At 39.2% G+C, this 19,040-nt stretch overlaps 1 protein-coding gene across 5 annotated transcripts in view; it reads left to right on the top strand.

The window, feature by feature from the left end:
• Positions 1 to 19,040, top strand: part of kif13a (kinesin family member 13A) — a 111,592-nt gene that overhangs the window by 58,761 nt on the left and 33,791 nt on the right. For all 5 annotated transcript variants that reach the window (XM_061953888.1, XM_061953896.1, XM_061953903.1 and 2 more), the window contains exons 10-20: positions 1,988 to 2,099; positions 2,209 to 2,421; positions 2,496 to 2,606; positions 4,554 to 4,688; positions 9,382 to 9,512; positions 9,671 to 9,757; positions 9,827 to 10,002; positions 15,382 to 15,601; positions 18,399 to 18,561; positions 18,650 to 18,793; positions 18,855 to 19,010. In XM_061953888.1, the coding sequence (XP_061809872.1) occupies positions 1,988 to 2,099; positions 2,209 to 2,421; positions 2,496 to 2,606; positions 4,554 to 4,688; positions 9,382 to 9,512; positions 9,671 to 9,757; positions 9,827 to 10,002; positions 15,382 to 15,601; positions 18,399 to 18,561; positions 18,650 to 18,793; positions 18,855 to 19,010 (1,648 nt within the window). The remainder of the gene's footprint in view (positions 1 to 1,987; positions 2,100 to 2,208; positions 2,422 to 2,495; positions 2,607 to 4,553; positions 4,689 to 9,381; positions 9,513 to 9,670; positions 9,758 to 9,826; positions 10,003 to 15,381; positions 15,602 to 18,398; positions 18,562 to 18,649; positions 18,794 to 18,854; positions 19,011 to 19,040) is intronic.

Genomic DNA, 19,040 nt, shown 5'->3' with positions numbered 1-19,040 from the left:
TTTAAGTTAAAGTTAAGGTACCAATGATTGTCACAAGCACATTAGATGTGGGTTCTGAGTTCAAACCCCGGCCGAGTCATACCAAAGACTATAAAAATGGGACCCATTACCTCCCTGCTTGGCACTCAGCATTAAGGGTTGGAATTGGGGGTTAAATCACCGAAATTTGAAGCATAACAAAAAGCCTAGAGACAGCTTGTATCTCAAATTATTCGTAAGTTGAGGTGCCACTGTACCAGTGTTAAATTTGACAGCAGTTTTTAATTTACTTTTAGTCATAGCCTTTTGATAGAAATGTACTTCAGTTTTAGTCTTATATGAATCATCCAAATTGATTGAGTTTTAATCTAGATTTAGTCGACTTAATCGCTCAACATTTTAGTTGACTAAAACTACAATACATTTTGTCGACTAAAATATAAAGTATAAAGTACAAGGCATTGTAGAAGTTGTCTTGAAACCATTTTATTAAGGGTATTGCAGAGCATCTCAAAAACTTAATTCACAGCAAGACCTGCACTCAATGAATATATCAAAAAGTACATTACACACTAACCTTACAGTGTGGTATTATTTTAGCTGTAATTAAGCATTTTTTTTCTTGTTGAACAACATATGACTAAAATGGTCATATGAAGAAACAAACAAGTTGTATTCTATATTGTGTGTAACTACACTGAATGTGCACATTTGGCATCATGGCCTCTGTTCTGTTTAAATACAGCAACTAGTGTCATAAATCTAGAACATATCTCACAAAGCTACTTTCGTTGTGTGTTAGCTTGAAAAATGACACATTTAGTCTTTTGGATTGGCAAGTTGTGCAATTAAAAGCTGAACAGTATACCGAGGACATCGATTAAAATGCACTGTAAAGGTATCTTGCATATTTAATTGGTGGACAAGCTCGCCCATGGTGTACAACAAAAGTAGTGGTAGAGTAAGTAATCTTGCCCCTGCTTTACCGTCTTATAAATGATAAATGGGTTATACTTGTATAGCGCTTTTCTACCTTCAAGGTACTCAAAGCGCTTTGACACTATTTCCACATTCATCCATTCACACACACATTCACACACTGATGGCGGGAGCTGCCATGCAAGGCCCTAACCACGACCCATCAGGAGCAAGGGTGACGTGTCTTGCTCAAGGACACAACGGACGTGACAAAGTTGGTAGAAGGTGGGGATTGAACCAGGAACCCTCAGATTGCTGGCACGGCCACTCTCCCAACAGCGCCACGCCGTCTTCAATAGTAACAGTTAATAATTCAGTGAAATATAAATCATTTTGAAATATTAGCTTCGGCCGACTTACTGTTGCGTAGATGTCCGGATAGCCTGCTCCAGACGGTGCTTATTTTTACCAGAGAAAATCGAGTCATAGGGTTTACAACGTATCTTGTTGTCTACCGCGGAAAAGGTAAAATGCGTCCATATGTCTTCTCTTCTTTTTCTGCCAAGTGTAGAATACATAATGTATTGAAGTGTGTAATAATACAGTCTTGTTTTCTCAGAGAAAACTCAAAACACTGTGCCTTACAAAGACAGTAGTTCTGATTGCTAATTCTGATTTCCCCCCACTCTTCCACATGCTACTGTGATTGGATAACTAGTCCTATCCTAAAGACAAACATTAAATATGATTGGATTTATTAATTGTAAATTAATTATGTAATTTTTTAGTCAATGTGCATTTGTTTTGACTCGTTATCGTACTATTTTAGTCAGGGGAAAATAGGTCGTTGATGATAAAAAAATGTAGTCAACAAAATTAACACTGCACTCTTTGTGACTATGTGTGGTTCTAGTTATGTTGGTAAAAGCAGACTTTGTGATACAGCTCTTGTATTGGATCTAATTCAATTGTGCAAAGTTTCTTAAAAAGTGACTCCTGTGTGTAATGTCCATAAAATATACGTGAGACATAAAACAGAAAGTCTTTAAAATGGAAATCTGTGTGTGTGTTTGTGTGTGTGATGTTGTAGGTCTTTGACTACGCTAGGTTGTGTGATTTCCGCATTAGCGGATCAGTCTGCAGGGAAGGGGAAGGCCAAATTTGTGCCTTACAGAGACTCTGTCCTTACCTGGCTGCTCAAGGTTTGAAATCCAAATTGTAGCTATTTCTAGTCACCTTCAAAGCCAAAAGGGTGCATTACCAGTCACTTACAGTAGAAAGACGAGACATGTTGACTTTTCTTCTCTGTAGGACAATCTTGGTGGAAACAGTAAAACGGCTATGATAGCCACAGTGAGTCCTGCAGCAGATAACTATGAAGAGACTCTTTCCACTCTGCGCTACGCCGATCGAGCCAAAAGGATCGTCAACCACGCCGTGGTGAACGAGGACCCCAATGCTCGCATCATTCGGGAACTCCGAGAGGAGGTGGAGAAGCTCAAAGTCCAGCTATCTCAGGCGGAGGTGAGACAAAACCAAAAGTCTTTGTGGCCAATTTTCACATGGTCCTAACATGATCCCCTTTTGTGTTCTTGTAGTCCTTGAAGTCACCTGAGCTAAAAGATAAGCTACATGAATCTGAGAAACTCATCATGGAGATGACCGTCACTTGGGAGGAAAAGCTTCGAAAGACTGAGGAGATCGCCACGGTGAGTAACAGAGAACAGGACAGATCAACCTCTAAATCAGAAGTCTCCAACAGTGTCCGCGACCTCAAGGGTAGTTCTTCTCAAATAGTGGGGCAATGGCAGGGGGCGCGTATGACATGCTTTATCAAACCCCGCTTCGAAAAACTGTGCACGACAAAACGTGCTCATTGTAGCCATTAATCCTGACATCCTCAATTTGATAAAAAAAAAAAAATCAGTATAAATTGTTTTATTGCTTTTTGTTTAAAGTTAAAGTACCAATTATTGTCACACACACACTAGATGTGGTGAAATGATCCTCTGCATTTGACCCATCACCCTCGATCACCCCCTGGGGGTGAGGGTAGCAGTGAGCAGCAGCGGTGGCCGCACCCGGAAATAATTTTTGGTGTTCTAACCCCCAATTCCAACCCTTGATGCTGAGTGCCAAGCAGGGAGGTAATGGGTCCCATTTTTATAGTCTTTGGTATGACTCGGCCAGGATTTGAACTCACAACCTACTGATCTCAGGGCGGACACTCTAACCACAAGGCCACTTTATAGTAAGTTAAAGTGTTTTATATATTGTGCTCCTGAGGTAATGTTGCATGTTTGGAATTTATTTTTAATTAATGAGTTTATTTCATTAGATTTGTCAATAAGAAATGGTTGAAGTCGGTCAAAAAAAGTTTTTAGTTTGAATAAGAATTTATTTATTGTTTTATTTCAGGCAAATTAATGCACTTTAAATCTTTTCTGTTACAGACTAAAAAACAATGTTAAAAAAGTTATTCTTTGTTGTAAGTTGATCTATATTTCTTTCTTTTTTTGTTTTCTTAAAAAGGGAATTGCACTTGTTTTGGAATTTTGCTTTTCATTTTACATTCATTATGAAGGATAAGACAACGGATGTATTTTTTTTTTTGCATTTTAATTTGTAAATATAAGTTTGCTTATAACAGAATCAATAGGAGGTCCTCTACTCTGCCTATAAAACCCAATAAATAACCATCCAAAAAGCGCCAACAATACTATTAGCGATATTAGTCCAATTACGTTCATTAGGTCTTCTAAGAATGATGTCATTTTTATTCTCATAGCCAGACTTGTGTGTTGCTTTTCGTACCTGACCGTTTCGGCTGCAACTGTGGCATTCTTCAGAGGTTGTCATGTGATGTTTCAGGTTAGATCAAGTGACAACCTCAGAGGAAGGTCACAGTTGCAGCCGAAACCGTCAGGTACGAAAATCAACACACAAGTCTGGCCATGAGAATGAAAATTACATACTTGCGATCCTGTTCTTATAAGCGCTAACGCAGGCAAACTATATTTAGCGGCGCCTTGATCAGAGGGAGTGAACAGCTAGTGCTGGCTGCATTGACATCAGTGGCTGCGGTGAGCTGCTTTCATATTTTCTTCTTCCTAGGGGGTGCGTAACAGAAAATAATTGACAAGCACTGCCCTAGGGGTTCCGTAGAAGTAATGGAGACGGTTGTGAAATTTTTTGGTTGATTCGACTTTTAAAAAAAACAAACAATTATATTCCCCTTGCAATTTTTCCACAAATTTAAATAACTTTTTTAGATACAGTGGCTAGCAATTATCGCTGTAGTTGCCTTGCCAGATAGTAATTAACGGCGTTAGTTGCCAGTTAGCAATTAACAGTGCAAGTTGCCTGCTAAAGATTAGTTGTGCATGTTGCCAGTTTGTGATTAGCATACTAGTTGCCAGCTAGCGATTTACAGCCTTATACTGTAGTATTTGAATATTTTAGTATTGCACAATAACAACATACCTTTAGGACCAGTTAATTTTAAAACACAATTTTATACAGGATATATTAGAAGGTGTGCCCACTCCATCTCTCCATCAGTTTGGGGTCCTTAGCCTGGAAAATGTTGAAGAGCCCTGCTCTAAATGAAACAATGCAGTATGCTCACTGATAAAGCCAAACAACTGTGTTTAAAGGAGCGCCAGAAGCAGCTGGAGAGCATGGGCATCTCTTTGGAAACATCCGGGATAAAAGTGGGTGAAGACAAGAGTTTCCTGGTCAATCTGAACGCTGACCCGGCCTTAAATGAGCTACTGGTCTACTACCTGAAGGTACTACGGTTTTTGTATTTACTGTAAGTATTGTATGTTTACATATGTACTGCCTCTGATGAGAGTTCATTATCCTTCATTTTATCATATTGCGGCAGCGTGGCTCAGATGGTAGAGGGGTTGTCCAAAAGCTTGAGGGTTCCTAGTAAGAATCTAGCTTCCGCTATCAGTTATCAGTCAGTTATGTTGTGTCCTTGGCCAAGACACTTCACCCACCTTGCTCGTAATGCCACTCACCCTGGTTTATAAATATTTAGTGGTCGTCAAAGAGGCCAGTGGGGCAAATTGTCAGTCACGTCTTCTTTGGGGCAGCTTTAGTTACAAATGTAGCTTACCACCATCACGTGTTAATGTGGACTGAATGAATAATGTGTTCTCAGTTGGGTTGCGCAATATAGACAATATATGGTATAAATGATATAAATCTGGTCAACGATAGAGCTTTTAATACTATCGTGATAATTCATTTTGATGGCACATAGGGACGGCGTGGCGCAGTGGAAGAGTGGCTGTGCGCGACCCGAGGGTCCCTGGTTCAATCCCCACCTAGTACCAACCTCGTCATGTCCGTTGTGTCCTGAGCAAGACACTTCACCCTTGCTCCTGATGGGTGCTGGTTAGCGCCTTGCATGGCAGCTCCCTCCATCAGTGTGTGAATGTGTGTGTGAATGGGTAAATGTGGAAGTAGTGTCAAAGCGCTTTGAGTACCTTGAAGGTAGAAAAGCGCTATACAAGTACAACCCATTTATCATTATTATTTATTTATTTGAGCTGTGTCCTGCAAATTTAACAGCGACAAGTGAAAAAACGTGTCCTCAATGTAATGTAGCTTTCTCGTTAGTGGCTAACGTCCCTCCACAGTGCAAAGCCACTTCTTAGACAGCAATCCTTGCCTCCATTGCCGTAAATAAACTGTTTCTTACGAGTATCATCCCAAACAGGATGAGGAATAGCTAAACATGCTACACCACACGAACGTAAAAAAGGTGGGTGGACAGATACAAATCTCAACAGTAACAATATCACGTATAATATCATTATTTGATTTATATTACACTGGTTAGAGCAATATTTTGTATTATCAAAAATATATTTTGTCATTTTTGTTATTGTTTAAAAACTCGGGAAATAAGTCAATTGACACAGGAGGGCTTTAAGAGCAAACAAACAAAGCACAGTAGGAAATTGTTCCACCGCCATCCTTTGTTTTTGTTTGATTATAATTGTGATTAAAAATGTAATGATTCAATGAGCTTGAAAATTTGAAGTATCAGTATTAGTATATAAACAATACTCCCACTATGATTACTTGGCATTAGATCGATACCCAAGTTTGTAGTCTCGCCCAAAACTAATGTAAAGAACCAAACAACAGAAGAATAAGTGATTATTACATTTTAACAAAAGTGTAGATAGAACCATGTTACAACAGAAAGTAAACAGATATTAACAGTAAATTAAACAAGTAGATTGATTAATAATAGTTTTGAGAAAATAATACAACTGCAAATGATGCGGAATGTTACTGCGTATATCAGCAGCCAAATTAGGAGCCTTTGTAACCTGTTTTGAAATGATTCTATTATCATTTATATACCAAATAATATATAGTGATATAAATAAATAGTTATCGCAGGAGGCTGTAATATACAGTATATCGCGATATAGATATTAGGCCTTATCGTCCATCCCTAGTTTTCAGTGTAACGTGCTTTGAGTTACGAGAAAAAAAGCGATATATAAATCCAAACCATTATTATTATTAAATATTGCTTTTCTAGCACAGGAAGTGAAAAAGCTTTTTAGTGATTGCTGTGATATGAAGAAGTCCAGGAGTAAATAAGCTTTACTTTTTCATACTTCTCAAGATTTATGAAGTAGCTTCAGTTTACTCATATTTCCCACGGTGAACAGTTTTCGGGGTGATTTTCCTTCGTGCTGTGCAACGTGACCAGCTAGTTCTGTTTCGCCTTGGAAATGGTCGATACGAAATATGTGCGCTTTGCTTTGCAGAACGCATACTTTCTTAACTCCGCCAAAGAGGTTATGTTTTTGCCAGTGTTTGTTTTTCTGTTTTTTTAGCTAAACATAACTCAAATAGATAGCGAGAACAGATTTTAATGAGATTTTCCAGAAATGTCAAAAAAAAAACAATTCCTCTTAGCTAGTACGAAAACACTTGACTTGCTGCTTGCTGCCAGAAATAAATCACACTCACCAAGTTTTTGTTTTATACCGTCACACGTCACTGCAGTATTGTGAAGACTTTGAAACCGCAATACCACGGTATATACAATACCGTTAAATCCCTAATCTTTACTCATCTATAGTGCACACAGTGGTGTGCCGTCAAGGCCAGCAAGGCCTTCGCTGCTGGCCTAACATAACCAGAAATCATGATCATAATTAAAGATAAAAGTATTTTTTTATTTACTTTCCCTAAATATCTAAAAGTATTCATATTCTCTTCATGTCATATTATGATCCTTCCAGTGCTGTTGTTTTTAGGTTAGAGTTTGTATCCAATCAGAATTCAGCTAGCTTATGTTGCCATGCTGTACCAAATCTGCCCGGGGCCTTCAGAATCAACAATGCGGGCGTCTGTGCACTTAAGTGAATGGGCACATACAGTTGATAGACAGTTGTGATAGCCAATCAGATCACAAGTTGTTGTCAGTAAGACCTTCTAGCTGGCCTCACATTGAACGTGACATTTACACGTCCTGTGATTGGATGAATTTGAGAACACATAGAATTGATAGACAGTTCCGATCACAAGTTGTTGACAGTAGCCTATCTCGGTAGCCTGATGTTAACGAGACTGTGATTGGATACTCACTTGTCATTCCAAAGTGAGTATCCAGTCACAAGTTGCAACTTAGCAGGAAGCAGGAAGTGTTGACCCACAAAGAAGGAGAACAAAACGTTGATTAGGGGGCAGATATATATTTGCAAGGCCATTTTCAAGAAGGATTTTTAAAGAGTAACTACATCTTGTGAGACGATGTCGGCGATGAAATGGAAAAATTCCCACCATTTCCACTCGAATCAACCGACTACGAGCGGTACCACTGGCTTATACGGCGTCGAATGGGTCCTACAAATTGTGAGTTCAAATATTTAATTTCTTTATTTTTTCACGTTTAATATGTTTTTTTGTAGGGATGTCCGATAATGGCTTTTTGCCGATATTCGATATTCCGATATTGACCAAACCCTTAATTACCGATACCGATATCAACCGATATATACAGTCGTGGAATTAACACATTATTATGCCTAATTTGGACAACCAGGTATGGTGAAGATAAGGTCCTTTTTAAAAAAATAAAATAAATAAAATAAGATAAATATATTTAAAAAAAATTATTGAATAAAAAAGAAAGTAAAACAATATAAAAACAGTTACATAGAAACTAGTAATTAATGAAATGAGTAAAATTAACTGTTAAAGGTTAGTACTATTAGTGGACCAGCAGCACGCACAATCATGTGTGCTTACGGACTGTATCCCTTGCAGACTGTATTGATATATATTGATATATAATGTAGGAACCAGAATATTAATAACAGAAAGAAACAACCCTATTGTGTGAATGAGTGTAAATGGGTTAGGAAGGTTTTTTGGGCTGGTGTATTAATTGTAAGTGTATCTTTTGTTTTTTATGTTGATTTAATACAAACAAACAAAAATACGATACCAATAAAAAAAAAAACGATACCGATAATTTCCGATATTACATTTTAAAGCATTTAAAGACATCTCTAGTTTTTTGCAATTTTTATTTTGACACTACCACATAAGATATGTTTTATTTGCTGATGCGGGTTTATTGATTTTCAAATGCGCCAGAAAATAACCCGTTTTGTACACTGTCAAGGTGATTCAATTCACAGTAGTGCATAAATGTATAAATGTATAAATGTGAAAGTTAGAAGTTGACTTTTTGCAAGTTAGATTTCCAGATGGAGTTTCCTTCTTTCCTTCCTTCCTTCCTTCCTTTCTCTAAATAAGACCAGATTTCTTTGCTAAGACTGAACAGCAAGGACACTACAGTACTTACAGTTTATGGGATTTCCATTCAACATGATAAGACCATACAATACAATTACAACAACCTACTCTGCAGAAAGTGATGTCAAGTTAGGTGCCGATTTTCACCAGGGTGTACTCCGCCTTCCGCTCGTATGCAGCTGAGATAGGTTCCAGCACCCCCTGCGACCCCGAACGGGACAAGCGGTAGAAAATGGATGGATGGATGTTATGTGTAGAAAATGTAAGCACATCTACACACTTGTTATTGCTAAAATGTTCACTCAGGTGACTAGACTATGATATGTGTGGTTTAGTGAGACAGAAGCCACCTGAAAGTCAGACCTGTAGGCGTGCGAGGAAGCGGCCTGCGCGGCGAGCAGAACAACGGGCCTTTGTCTGGATTCTGCCGCCCATCCTGCCATTTCAGTGTGAAATGACCACGGCAATGTGGACTGGCTTAGCTTGCTGCCGGCTTGGACATCCTTTGAGAAAGGAGATGTTTGTTTAACAACGCCCACGCAGCACACCACTTGTGCTGCATGGCTCTTTTAATCTTTTGTTGACTCATTTTGTCACGAGAAATTAGGCCAAACAGGAGTAGATGAATAGCAGGCCTGCTGTTATTGTCTCCTTAATGTGTCTTTTACCTGTGCGTAGGAGCTCACGCATGTCGGCGCTGACACTTCTCAGGACATCCAGCTCTTTGGGATCGGTATCCAGCCGCACCATTGTGTCCTGGAGCTGTGCCAAGATGGTGACGTCACTTTGACGCCCATAGGGAACGCCCGGTGAGCTGCTGCTACTACTTTCTGTCCACATCCTACACGAACAGGTCACATGACCTCACTTTCCAGGAATCTTGTTTGGTTTGATATCCGCTGGTGCAAAGGAATTGTTCAGCCTCCATCAGTTTAGATTCCAATGTCACCTTACATGTTCTCTGTAGGACCTGCGTGAACGGAACAATGATTGATTCTTTGGTCCACCTCTGGCATGGGGACCGTATCTTATGGGGCAACAACCACTTTTTTAGGTAGGCCACATTTCATCATTGACAACGCCTGTTATGAACAAAGTGAATTAAAGTCCACGTTTGTCACAGGATAAATCTTCCTAAACGAAAGCGGCGGGATCGTTTGAAGGAGCTGGAGAGGGTCTCTCCCAGGGAGAGCTTTGTGGAGATGGATGTGGAGACGGCCAGCGAGGCTTCTTCTGAGCAGGACTACAGTTATGAGTTTGCCCAGATGGAGGTCATAATGAAGACTCTTGGGAACAATGGTAATTAGTAATTCACCTGATGTCTAAGGACCTCAGTCTACAGACAGAATACCACAAATTCCATATTTGAAACTCCTCGTTTGTTCCAGCTACTCCCACCTTAACATATTTTTAAATGTGGTACTGTACTGTAAAACAGTTTTTATCTGACATACTCCCGACTTTAGACAACTCCTCTGCCTCCTAATGATTTGTAGCCACAAAATTAACAATTTAATAGCGCAATCAATCCTGTTGGACTTAAATTTTGCCACATTTCTTGCTCGGCAGATTTTATGGAACATATTTTGTGTACACAAGCCCAATAGAAATATAACCAGTCATCTCCAGTCATGCACATTAGTCATCCAGTGTATTCCCGGTCATGAATACTCCAAATATGGACATTCAAGTCAGCATTGAATACAGTTTTGACTTAGATTTTAACAATTTGTTTCAAGTAATGTCTATTTTTTCCATAATTGATGTGTTAATTATAATATATTGCACTTAAAAAGTTGCTTTTCACCCCTCAGATGGCAACGTCTGACTTGGAATTTGCTACTAAAAAAATGGTTGTTTCCTTTGCATCCTGTGGCAGTGGCCTTAATAGCCCCACAAGCAAAGAAATGACAGGAAAATTTGGCAAAAACATGGCCAAAGTCAGACTGAAGGATATTTACTCAAAAAACAGCACATGACAGAAGTTCATACTTGCCAACCCTCCCGAATTTTCTGGGAGACTCCGGAATTTCAGTGCCTCTCCCGAAAATCTCCCGGGACATCCATTCTCCCGAATTTTTCCCGATTTTCAGCCGGACTTAAGGCACGCCCCCTCCAGGTCCGTGCGGACCTGAGTGAGGACAGCCTGTCGTCACGTACGCTCTTTACTTCATACTTCAGAACCGTATTGCACTTTCAAATACAACAATGAGTAGGGAGGAGTGTTATGTGTGTGTATGTGTGAATAAATGAACACTGAAATTCAAGTATTTATTTTATTTATATGTATATAGTATAATAAAAGACATATTTATATATAGTTATAATTCACTGAAAGTCAAGTATTTATTTTATTTATATGTATATAGTATAATAAAAGACATATTTATATATAGTTATAATTCACTGAAAGTCAAGTATTTATTTTATTTATATGTATATAGTATAAATGGCTAGTAATACATAGCCAACAGTAGTAATAATAACTGTAACCAAAACCGTATTGACTATACCGCTTAATTTTACCAAAGTTGTTATCCAAAATAGATGACACAATTTTGGATAACAACTTTGGTAAAATTAAGCGGTATAGTCAATACGGTTTTGGTTACAGTTATTATTACTACTGTTGGCTATGTATTACTAGCCATTTTTGGGGGGCAACAACATTCAAGCCCTGAGCCCAATTAGTACCTTTAGCATATGGCAGTCCTGCTCACTCTTTTTGGCGTGGCAACTTGGGGTAGAGGCTCCCACCGCCACACATTTGGTAGCAGACAGTGAAAGGACAAGGAGCTTTGACAGGTCAGACCAGGTCAGTAAATACAGCAGAAATAATAATAATAATACAAAAAAAAACCCACTTACAATGCATCTGGAAAGTGTTCACAGCGATATTCCAAAATGGAATAAAAAAAAAAATTGACAGACAATACCCCATAATGACAATGTAAATAGGTTATTTAAAAAAAATAAAAGAATAAAAAACACATGTACAAAAGTATTCACAGTCTTTGCTCAATACTTTGTTGATAAACATTTGGTAGCAGTTACAGCCTCAAGTCTTTTTGAATATGATGCCTCAAGCTTAGAACACCTGTTTTTGGGCAGTTTTACTCACTCCTCTTTGCCCATTCCTCTTACAGCACCTCTAAAGCTCCATCAGGTTAGATAAGAAGTGTGGGTTTTCATCCAGGATGTGTCTGTACATTCCTTCTATTTTGACCAGTCTTCCAGTTCCTGCCCCTAAAAACCATCCCCACAGCACGATGCTGCCACCACCATGCTTCACTTTATGGATGGTATTGGCCTGGTGATGAGCGGTGCCTGGTTTCCTCCAAACATGACGTCTGGCATTCACGCCAAAGAGTTAAATCTTTGTCTCATCAGACTAGACAATTTTGTTTCTTATTATCTGAGAGTCTTTCAGGTGCATTTTGGCAAACATTTTACTAAGAAATGGTTTCCATCTGGCCACTCTACCGTACAGGCCTGCTTGGTGGACTGAAACAATGAGGGTTGTCCTTCTGGAAGGTTCTCCTCTCTCAACAGAGGAATGCTGTATCTCTGACAGAGTGACCATCGGGTTCTTAGTCACCTCCCTGACTAGACTAAAATTAATGCAGCAATGTACAGAGACATCCTGGATGAAAACCAACAATTCCCATCCAACCTGGTGGAGCTTGAGAGGTACAAAGTATTGAGCAAAGGCTGGGAATACTTATGTACTTATGTGATTTCTTTAGGTTTTTATTTGTAATAAATTTGCAAAAAAAAAATTTAAAAACCTTTCCACATTGTCATTATGGGGTATTATGTGTAGAAATGTGAGGACAAAAACAAATTAATTCCGTTTTGGAATAAGGCTGTAACATAGCAAAATAGGGAAAAAGTGAAGAACTGCAAATACTTTCCGGATGCACTGTACTTACTGTGTGCACATTCATATTGCTATTAAATTACTACTCTTTGTTAAAAATATACAATATACTGGGGGATAACCGGCACCATCTGTCGAATATGGTGGTGCACTGCCTAAATTGCCCCTAAGTTACAGTGAGACATAAATAAGACCAATTGGTTTTCAAGTAATGTTATTATTTTTGTATATTGCACCCTATGACGACATCAGACGCAGAAGTTGCTATTAAAAAAGGAAAAAATGCTGTTTCTTTTGCAACCTGCAAAGGAGGGAAGAACACAATCAAAGTCAGACAGAAGGATGTTACTCCAAAAACAGCACATGACAGAAGTTTATCACACACACACACACACACACACACACACACATATATATATATATATATATATATATATATATATATATATATATATATATATATATATATATATTTATATTTATATATATATATATATCTATTGAATAACACTATTTTAAATAACATGTTGTGCCCTCATGCTTTGGGAGGAAGGCTTGACACACAGCAGGTAAAGGACTCGGTCACAAATGAATTGCAAATTATTTTGTTTCGAGGCTATTTGAAGTCGCCAAATTTTTTGTTAAAGGAACCGTATGTAGTAATCTGGCCAGAAATGGTACTGCAATCATGGTCAAAATTCTGCAGTCCCCTCCTACTCTCCATGACTAAAGTTGCTAGATACGCAGCCAAATCCGAATCCTACTCTAAGGCAAATGGCAATATTTTACTCGGGAGTTGGGATAGATTGTTGGCATTACCCTGCTAAAATTTCTAGTTTGACCGCACTGACCACCATCTATCCATCCATCCATTTTCTTCCGCTTATCCGAGGTCGGGTCGCGGGGGCAATAGCCTAAGCAGAGAAGCCCAGACTTCCCTCTCCCCAGCCCCTTCGTCCAGCTCCTCCCGGGGGATCCCGAGGCGTTCCCAGGCCAGCCGGGAGACATAGTCTTCCCAACGTGTCCTGGGTCTTCCCCGTGGCTTCCTGCAAGTCAGACGTGCCCTAAACACCTCTCTAGGGAGGCGTTCGGGTGGCATCCTGACCAGATGCCCGAACCACCTCATCTGGCTCCTCGAAATATATTATGTATAATTATATACAGTATAATATATTATATATCGCATAGGCCTACTTTGATGGCAAGCCAAGGCCAACAGTAAAATTACCGGCACATTTCGTTCAGCATAACTCCATATTGCATTCAACCTGACGCACTGCATTCTCTCCCATGTACGCGCATCACCATCTTACAGTGCAGAGTGCACTGTATTCTATGAGCCAACCCACGTTACGCATAAACCACGTTACGCATAAATCATATACCCTACTACCAACTCAATACACAAAGTAGAAAATCATTACATGTAATGCATGATATTGTGCCAAGCAAATACCACCCCATATGTGCCTGATGCACATACAGTACCGGAAACCGCATTTAGCCGTGCTAATGTTTGAACGCATTTCCTCAGCGTGTCAGCATATCGAGAACGAAATAGGCACTGACACTAAAAACATACTTTTCCCTGTCAGTTGGATGACACATCGACATACAGGCTAACGGGCAAATATTTCCTCCTTTAGCCTGTATGTCGATTTGTCATTGACCGGGCTAGCATGCTAACTAAGCATTACACTAGGAGCTGAGCATCACACTAAGCATTCATTGCACGAACATACTAATTTTGTTAGACACGGTCATAGAATGTATTGGACAATATAGTTTTCATGCAAAATGTCCATTTTCATTTATTACAAGTAATAAGAAAACATAAATGCTTTACTTACCTATCAAGGAAGAAATTAGCAAGTTTGGCGTCAGATGAAAAAATCTTCTCCGCCTTCAATCGTCTCCATCTTTCAAAGGCATCCCAATACAAATCCTTGTTTTATTCCTGGCTTAGTCATTAATAAATTGAGAATCGTAATGAGGCCTTTTAGATTTACTAAGGTCTGACATGTTTAGTAACTTTACCAGTGGCAGTAGCCAGACAAAGGTGTTGGTGCGTAACTGGCTACCTGGATGTGACACACTCACGGACTTTCTAATTGGTCAATCGGTGGAGGGCGGGGCATCAAAATGAAAACACTCACAATATTTCGGGGCTGTAAATCTAATTTTGAAATAAGTATATCCTGGCTGAACTACTGTTATCAGTTATAGAGGTATTCGAAAAGAACATGATTTATTAATGCCTTTTGACATATCAGGGCCTTTTATGATGACTTGACATGAAATTTCTACATTTGGCACCTCTAAGCAGTATGATTAATCGGTTTTGGTTAACATTAATAATGTCCTTATATGAACAGCTATGTATTGATAGGTAGAATTTGTGGGGCAACAGCATTCAAGCCCCAACCTCATTTATTACAATTGGCACATGGCAGTTCTGCTCACTCTTTGGCGTGGCAACTTTGGTTGCTTACACTGCCCCACATTCAGTTGCAGGGGCAGGGAGTAAACATGGCAGAAATATTAATACTCCAAAATCAGCACATAATTTTTTTGCATATGCATTAATTTTGTTTTCAGATAACTACTCTTTGTTAAAAAAAATACATACTAAAGGATAACCAGCACTATCTGTCAATCATGGTGGGGCATTGCCCTACTTGCCCCTAAAACAATACTCCCTTTTTATGACTGTTGTTAATTTGTTTTTCTGTGTTAGCCATGCAAGCTGTATATAAGTTGTGTATTTGATTGTTACACACCTACATTTGTGCATCTAGACCCCATGCAGAATGCTGTCCAGGTTCTGGAGAAGCAGTACCTGGAGGAGAAGCGCACAGCTCTGGAGGAGCAGAGGATGATGTACGAGCGAGAGCTGGAATCGCTACGACAACAGCTTTCTCCAGAGAAAACACAACAGCACCACCGCAGCAGCAGTGAACGCCTCACGTTCCAGATGCACACACCACACAGCAAGCTGCAACTGTGGACAGAGGAAAGGTTGGTGGTAGGACACATGAGTAAATACAAATGCACCGTACACATGAGGCCTGATCTACTAAAATCCAAATAACAAGTGCTAAATAGTGTGTGTATGCCATTAAATCACGTGTACTATTAGTGGCCGTGTTGCGGCATCATTCAGCAGCTATAAAATTCGAAAATGATATTGCTCAATACACGACTTGGCTAATATTTTTTTATTTCTGATAGTCCAAATATGTTGACAAACACTTATAGTCTGTCTTTGTAGTGCTTTCACCTCCTTTCTCACAGCCATTTGTGCATAACTGTGCCAGTTTGCACAAACAATTCTAACATGTTAAATATAGACACAAAACAGGGGCCGCAGAACAGTTTTTTCCTTGATAAATCACATTTTGAGTGCTATATGATTATATTTGCATATTCTTTTCCCAGTATTGTGGGCCTTCTAATAATCTGCATATACATGAAGACAGACACGCTAAATGGATTCCCCTTCTTATTTTGCTCACTTAAGAGACGCAATCGCACAAGCCTATTAGATCAACTTTGCACATATTTTAATACACGCAAACCGTTAGATGTTTAGGCCCATACTGTAAATATGGGCTTGGATCTTGGTCTGGGTTAATCATTAATAAGTCAGTATATTACTCTATTGCTATTCTGCATTCTTATGTATGACAGTCATTTTCTGCTCTGTTGGTTTTTCCCACACAGTGTTTTACCATAAATATGAGGTTCCACCCAGTCTTAAAGATGAAGATACAGCAAGACAGTGTTTAGTGTAGGGAGCAATGTAGAATTACAGTTGTCCTCATTATATGACGATAACCACCTCTGGAAAAGCTTCAGTGAAGTGAAGCTCTGGGTTGGATCGGGTCAAACCACTAAGTGAAACTGCCAACATGCAGCATCCAAAGTGTCCTAGAGTGTGTCTTAAAAGATCCTTTTGCACTGAGAGAAAGTTTCACTAATTTCACAACTGACTTGTTTTAGTTGTCTTCCATTTTATTTAAATCTTGAAACTGTATAAGTCGAGGAAGAAACTGTTCAAGTTTTTGGATTTTGATTCACTTGTGAAACATCGCAAAATGTTTCCGCTATTTTTAGAAAGTTTACTATTTGGTAATTGCCCATCGTCAGTGTCGTCATCTTGCTGCATTAAAGGCTGCTGGGAAGTTTGAAATAACCCGCTTGGAGCCAAACAAAAAACATGGTTAACGGCTGTGATAAGCTATGGGAATATGTAATTTGGCTGTCAGCGGGCCTAACACCAAAAATCTCTTTTGGCAGCCTTTATCATTTTTAAAGGGGAATTTAATCTACATTTATAACATTTCCTTGTGGTCTAGATAATATGTATTAGATATGCATTGGTGTAAATTATGCATAAATTTTGCTCCACACTACTCCACAGTCACTTTATAACCATTTTTTTTAGTCTGCCTGCAAGATGTGCGTTTCTGGAAATGTGGCGAGATTGCAAATGAAACTACGCCCCACCCTCTCCAAAAGTATTGGAATGTATCTTTTGAAAATATTGTATTTTGTAAAAATGTATATCTGGAAGGTTTTTTTTTTAACTGACAGGGTCGAAAATAAACTTCACAAACATCATATAGAGCAGTGGTCCCCAACCTTTTTGTAACTGCGGACCGGTCAACGCTTGAAAATTTGTCCCATTTGTCATAAAAAAATACAATCATGTGTGCTTACGGACTGTATACCTGCAGACTGTATTGATCTATATTGATATATAATGTAGGAACCATAAATATTAATAACAGAAAGAAACAACCCTTTTGTGCGAATGAGTGTAAATGGGGGAGGGAGGTTTTTTGGGTTGCTGCACTAATTGTAAGTGTATCTTGTGTTTTTTATGTTGATTTAATTTATTAAAAAAATTAAATTAAAAAAAAAAATTTTTTATGTATTTTTTTTTTTTCTTGTGCGACCCGGTACCAATCAATCCGGGCCGCGGCCCGGTGGTTGGGGACCACTGATATAGAGTCACTCAGTCACAAAATTAGGTACACCTGCACACCCGCCAGTTGCTTTTTGCAGCATTTATGTTACTACATGTTTCATGTCAGTGTTGTTATGCACATACCGAGTTTGGATTAAAATAATACTTTATCCTACTTTTTTGTGTTTCCTCACGGCCTGAAACACATGTGGAGGAGCTCCTGCCCCTCTGGCTAATAGTTTTAATTACCGTATTTTTCGGACTATAAGTCGCAGTTTTTTTCATAGTTTGGCCGGCTCCAGTGCGACTTATGTATGTTTTTTTCCTTTTTTATTATGCCTTTTCGGCAGGTGCGACTTATACTCCGGTGCGACTTATACTCCGGTGCGATTTATACTCCGAAAAATACGGTATATGTCCAAATAAGTACATCTACCTCGCTGTGACATCATGCGAACAGAGGCGTCCAATACTGTGTGCAATCTATCACCAAATGATTTATGATTTGATGCTTTAGCATTGTTTAATATGAGTATCCAATATTGTAACAACATTTATAAGTTAAAAAATAAAGATGAAAATCATCAAATGTCCCCTTTAAGTATGGAGGAGTCGAGTAGTGGGCTTATCTTGCATCATGGACATGAGGGAGGAGTGGGTGCTATAATACTGTACCTCTCACATAATGTAATGATAAACACTGTTCTTGGTTTTCTTTAGCTTTGTAAATACATTTTTGCAATGTTAACTTTGGAGGCCATAGGCAAGTTTGGGTAATAAACAAATTCTGTCCTTTTTTCCTTAATGAGCTAATGTTTTGTATTCTCTGTTTATGTGCGTCAGGGATGAACTTTTCCGCCAGAGTCTTTCTCGGCTGAGGGAGCAGGTCCTAAAAGCCAACACGCTGGTGCGAGAGGCCAACTTTTTGGCTGAGGAGATGAGCAAACTGACCGACTATCAGGTCACGCTTCAGATTCCTGCAACCAACCTTAGTGCCAACCGCAAGGTCAGCCGTCTGACCCCTGCCACCAAGCAATCGTTTTAACTACTCCACGTCCTCAGGCCTACCTAAAAGTTGTCCTTTTTTTATTTAGCGTGGAGCCATAGTGAGTGAGCCGGCTATTCAGGTGCGCAGGAAGGGGAGGGGAACTCAGGTGTGGACGATTGACAAGCTGGAGAACAAGCTGGTGGACATGAGAGACCACTACAGGGACTGGAAGGAAGGCTCGGAGGAGATGGTAAAAAAGAGAAGATAAAGCGCACAGTTTATCCATAAACTCATTAAATTAATGTGTGTAGTTGCAGTACAACAAGGCAAATGGTAAACACTCTGACCCATTTTACGACGCACAAGAGAACCACAATCTTATAGGAGTGGCCAACATTTTTCTGGACTGCCTTTTCCATGATGTCAAGCTGCAATACGCTGTTCCCATCATCAGTCAACAGGGGGAGGTAAGCACTCATCAGTTGCTCCACCGCCAT

Source organism: Nerophis lumbriciformis, linkage group LG04 (assembly GCF_033978685.3).
Source record: "Nerophis lumbriciformis linkage group LG04, RoL_Nlum_v2.1, whole genome shotgun sequence".
NCBI lineage: Eukaryota > Metazoa > Chordata > Actinopteri > Syngnathiformes > Syngnathidae > Nerophis > Nerophis lumbriciformis.
This window is presented reverse-complemented; position numbering and strand designations above follow the sequence as displayed.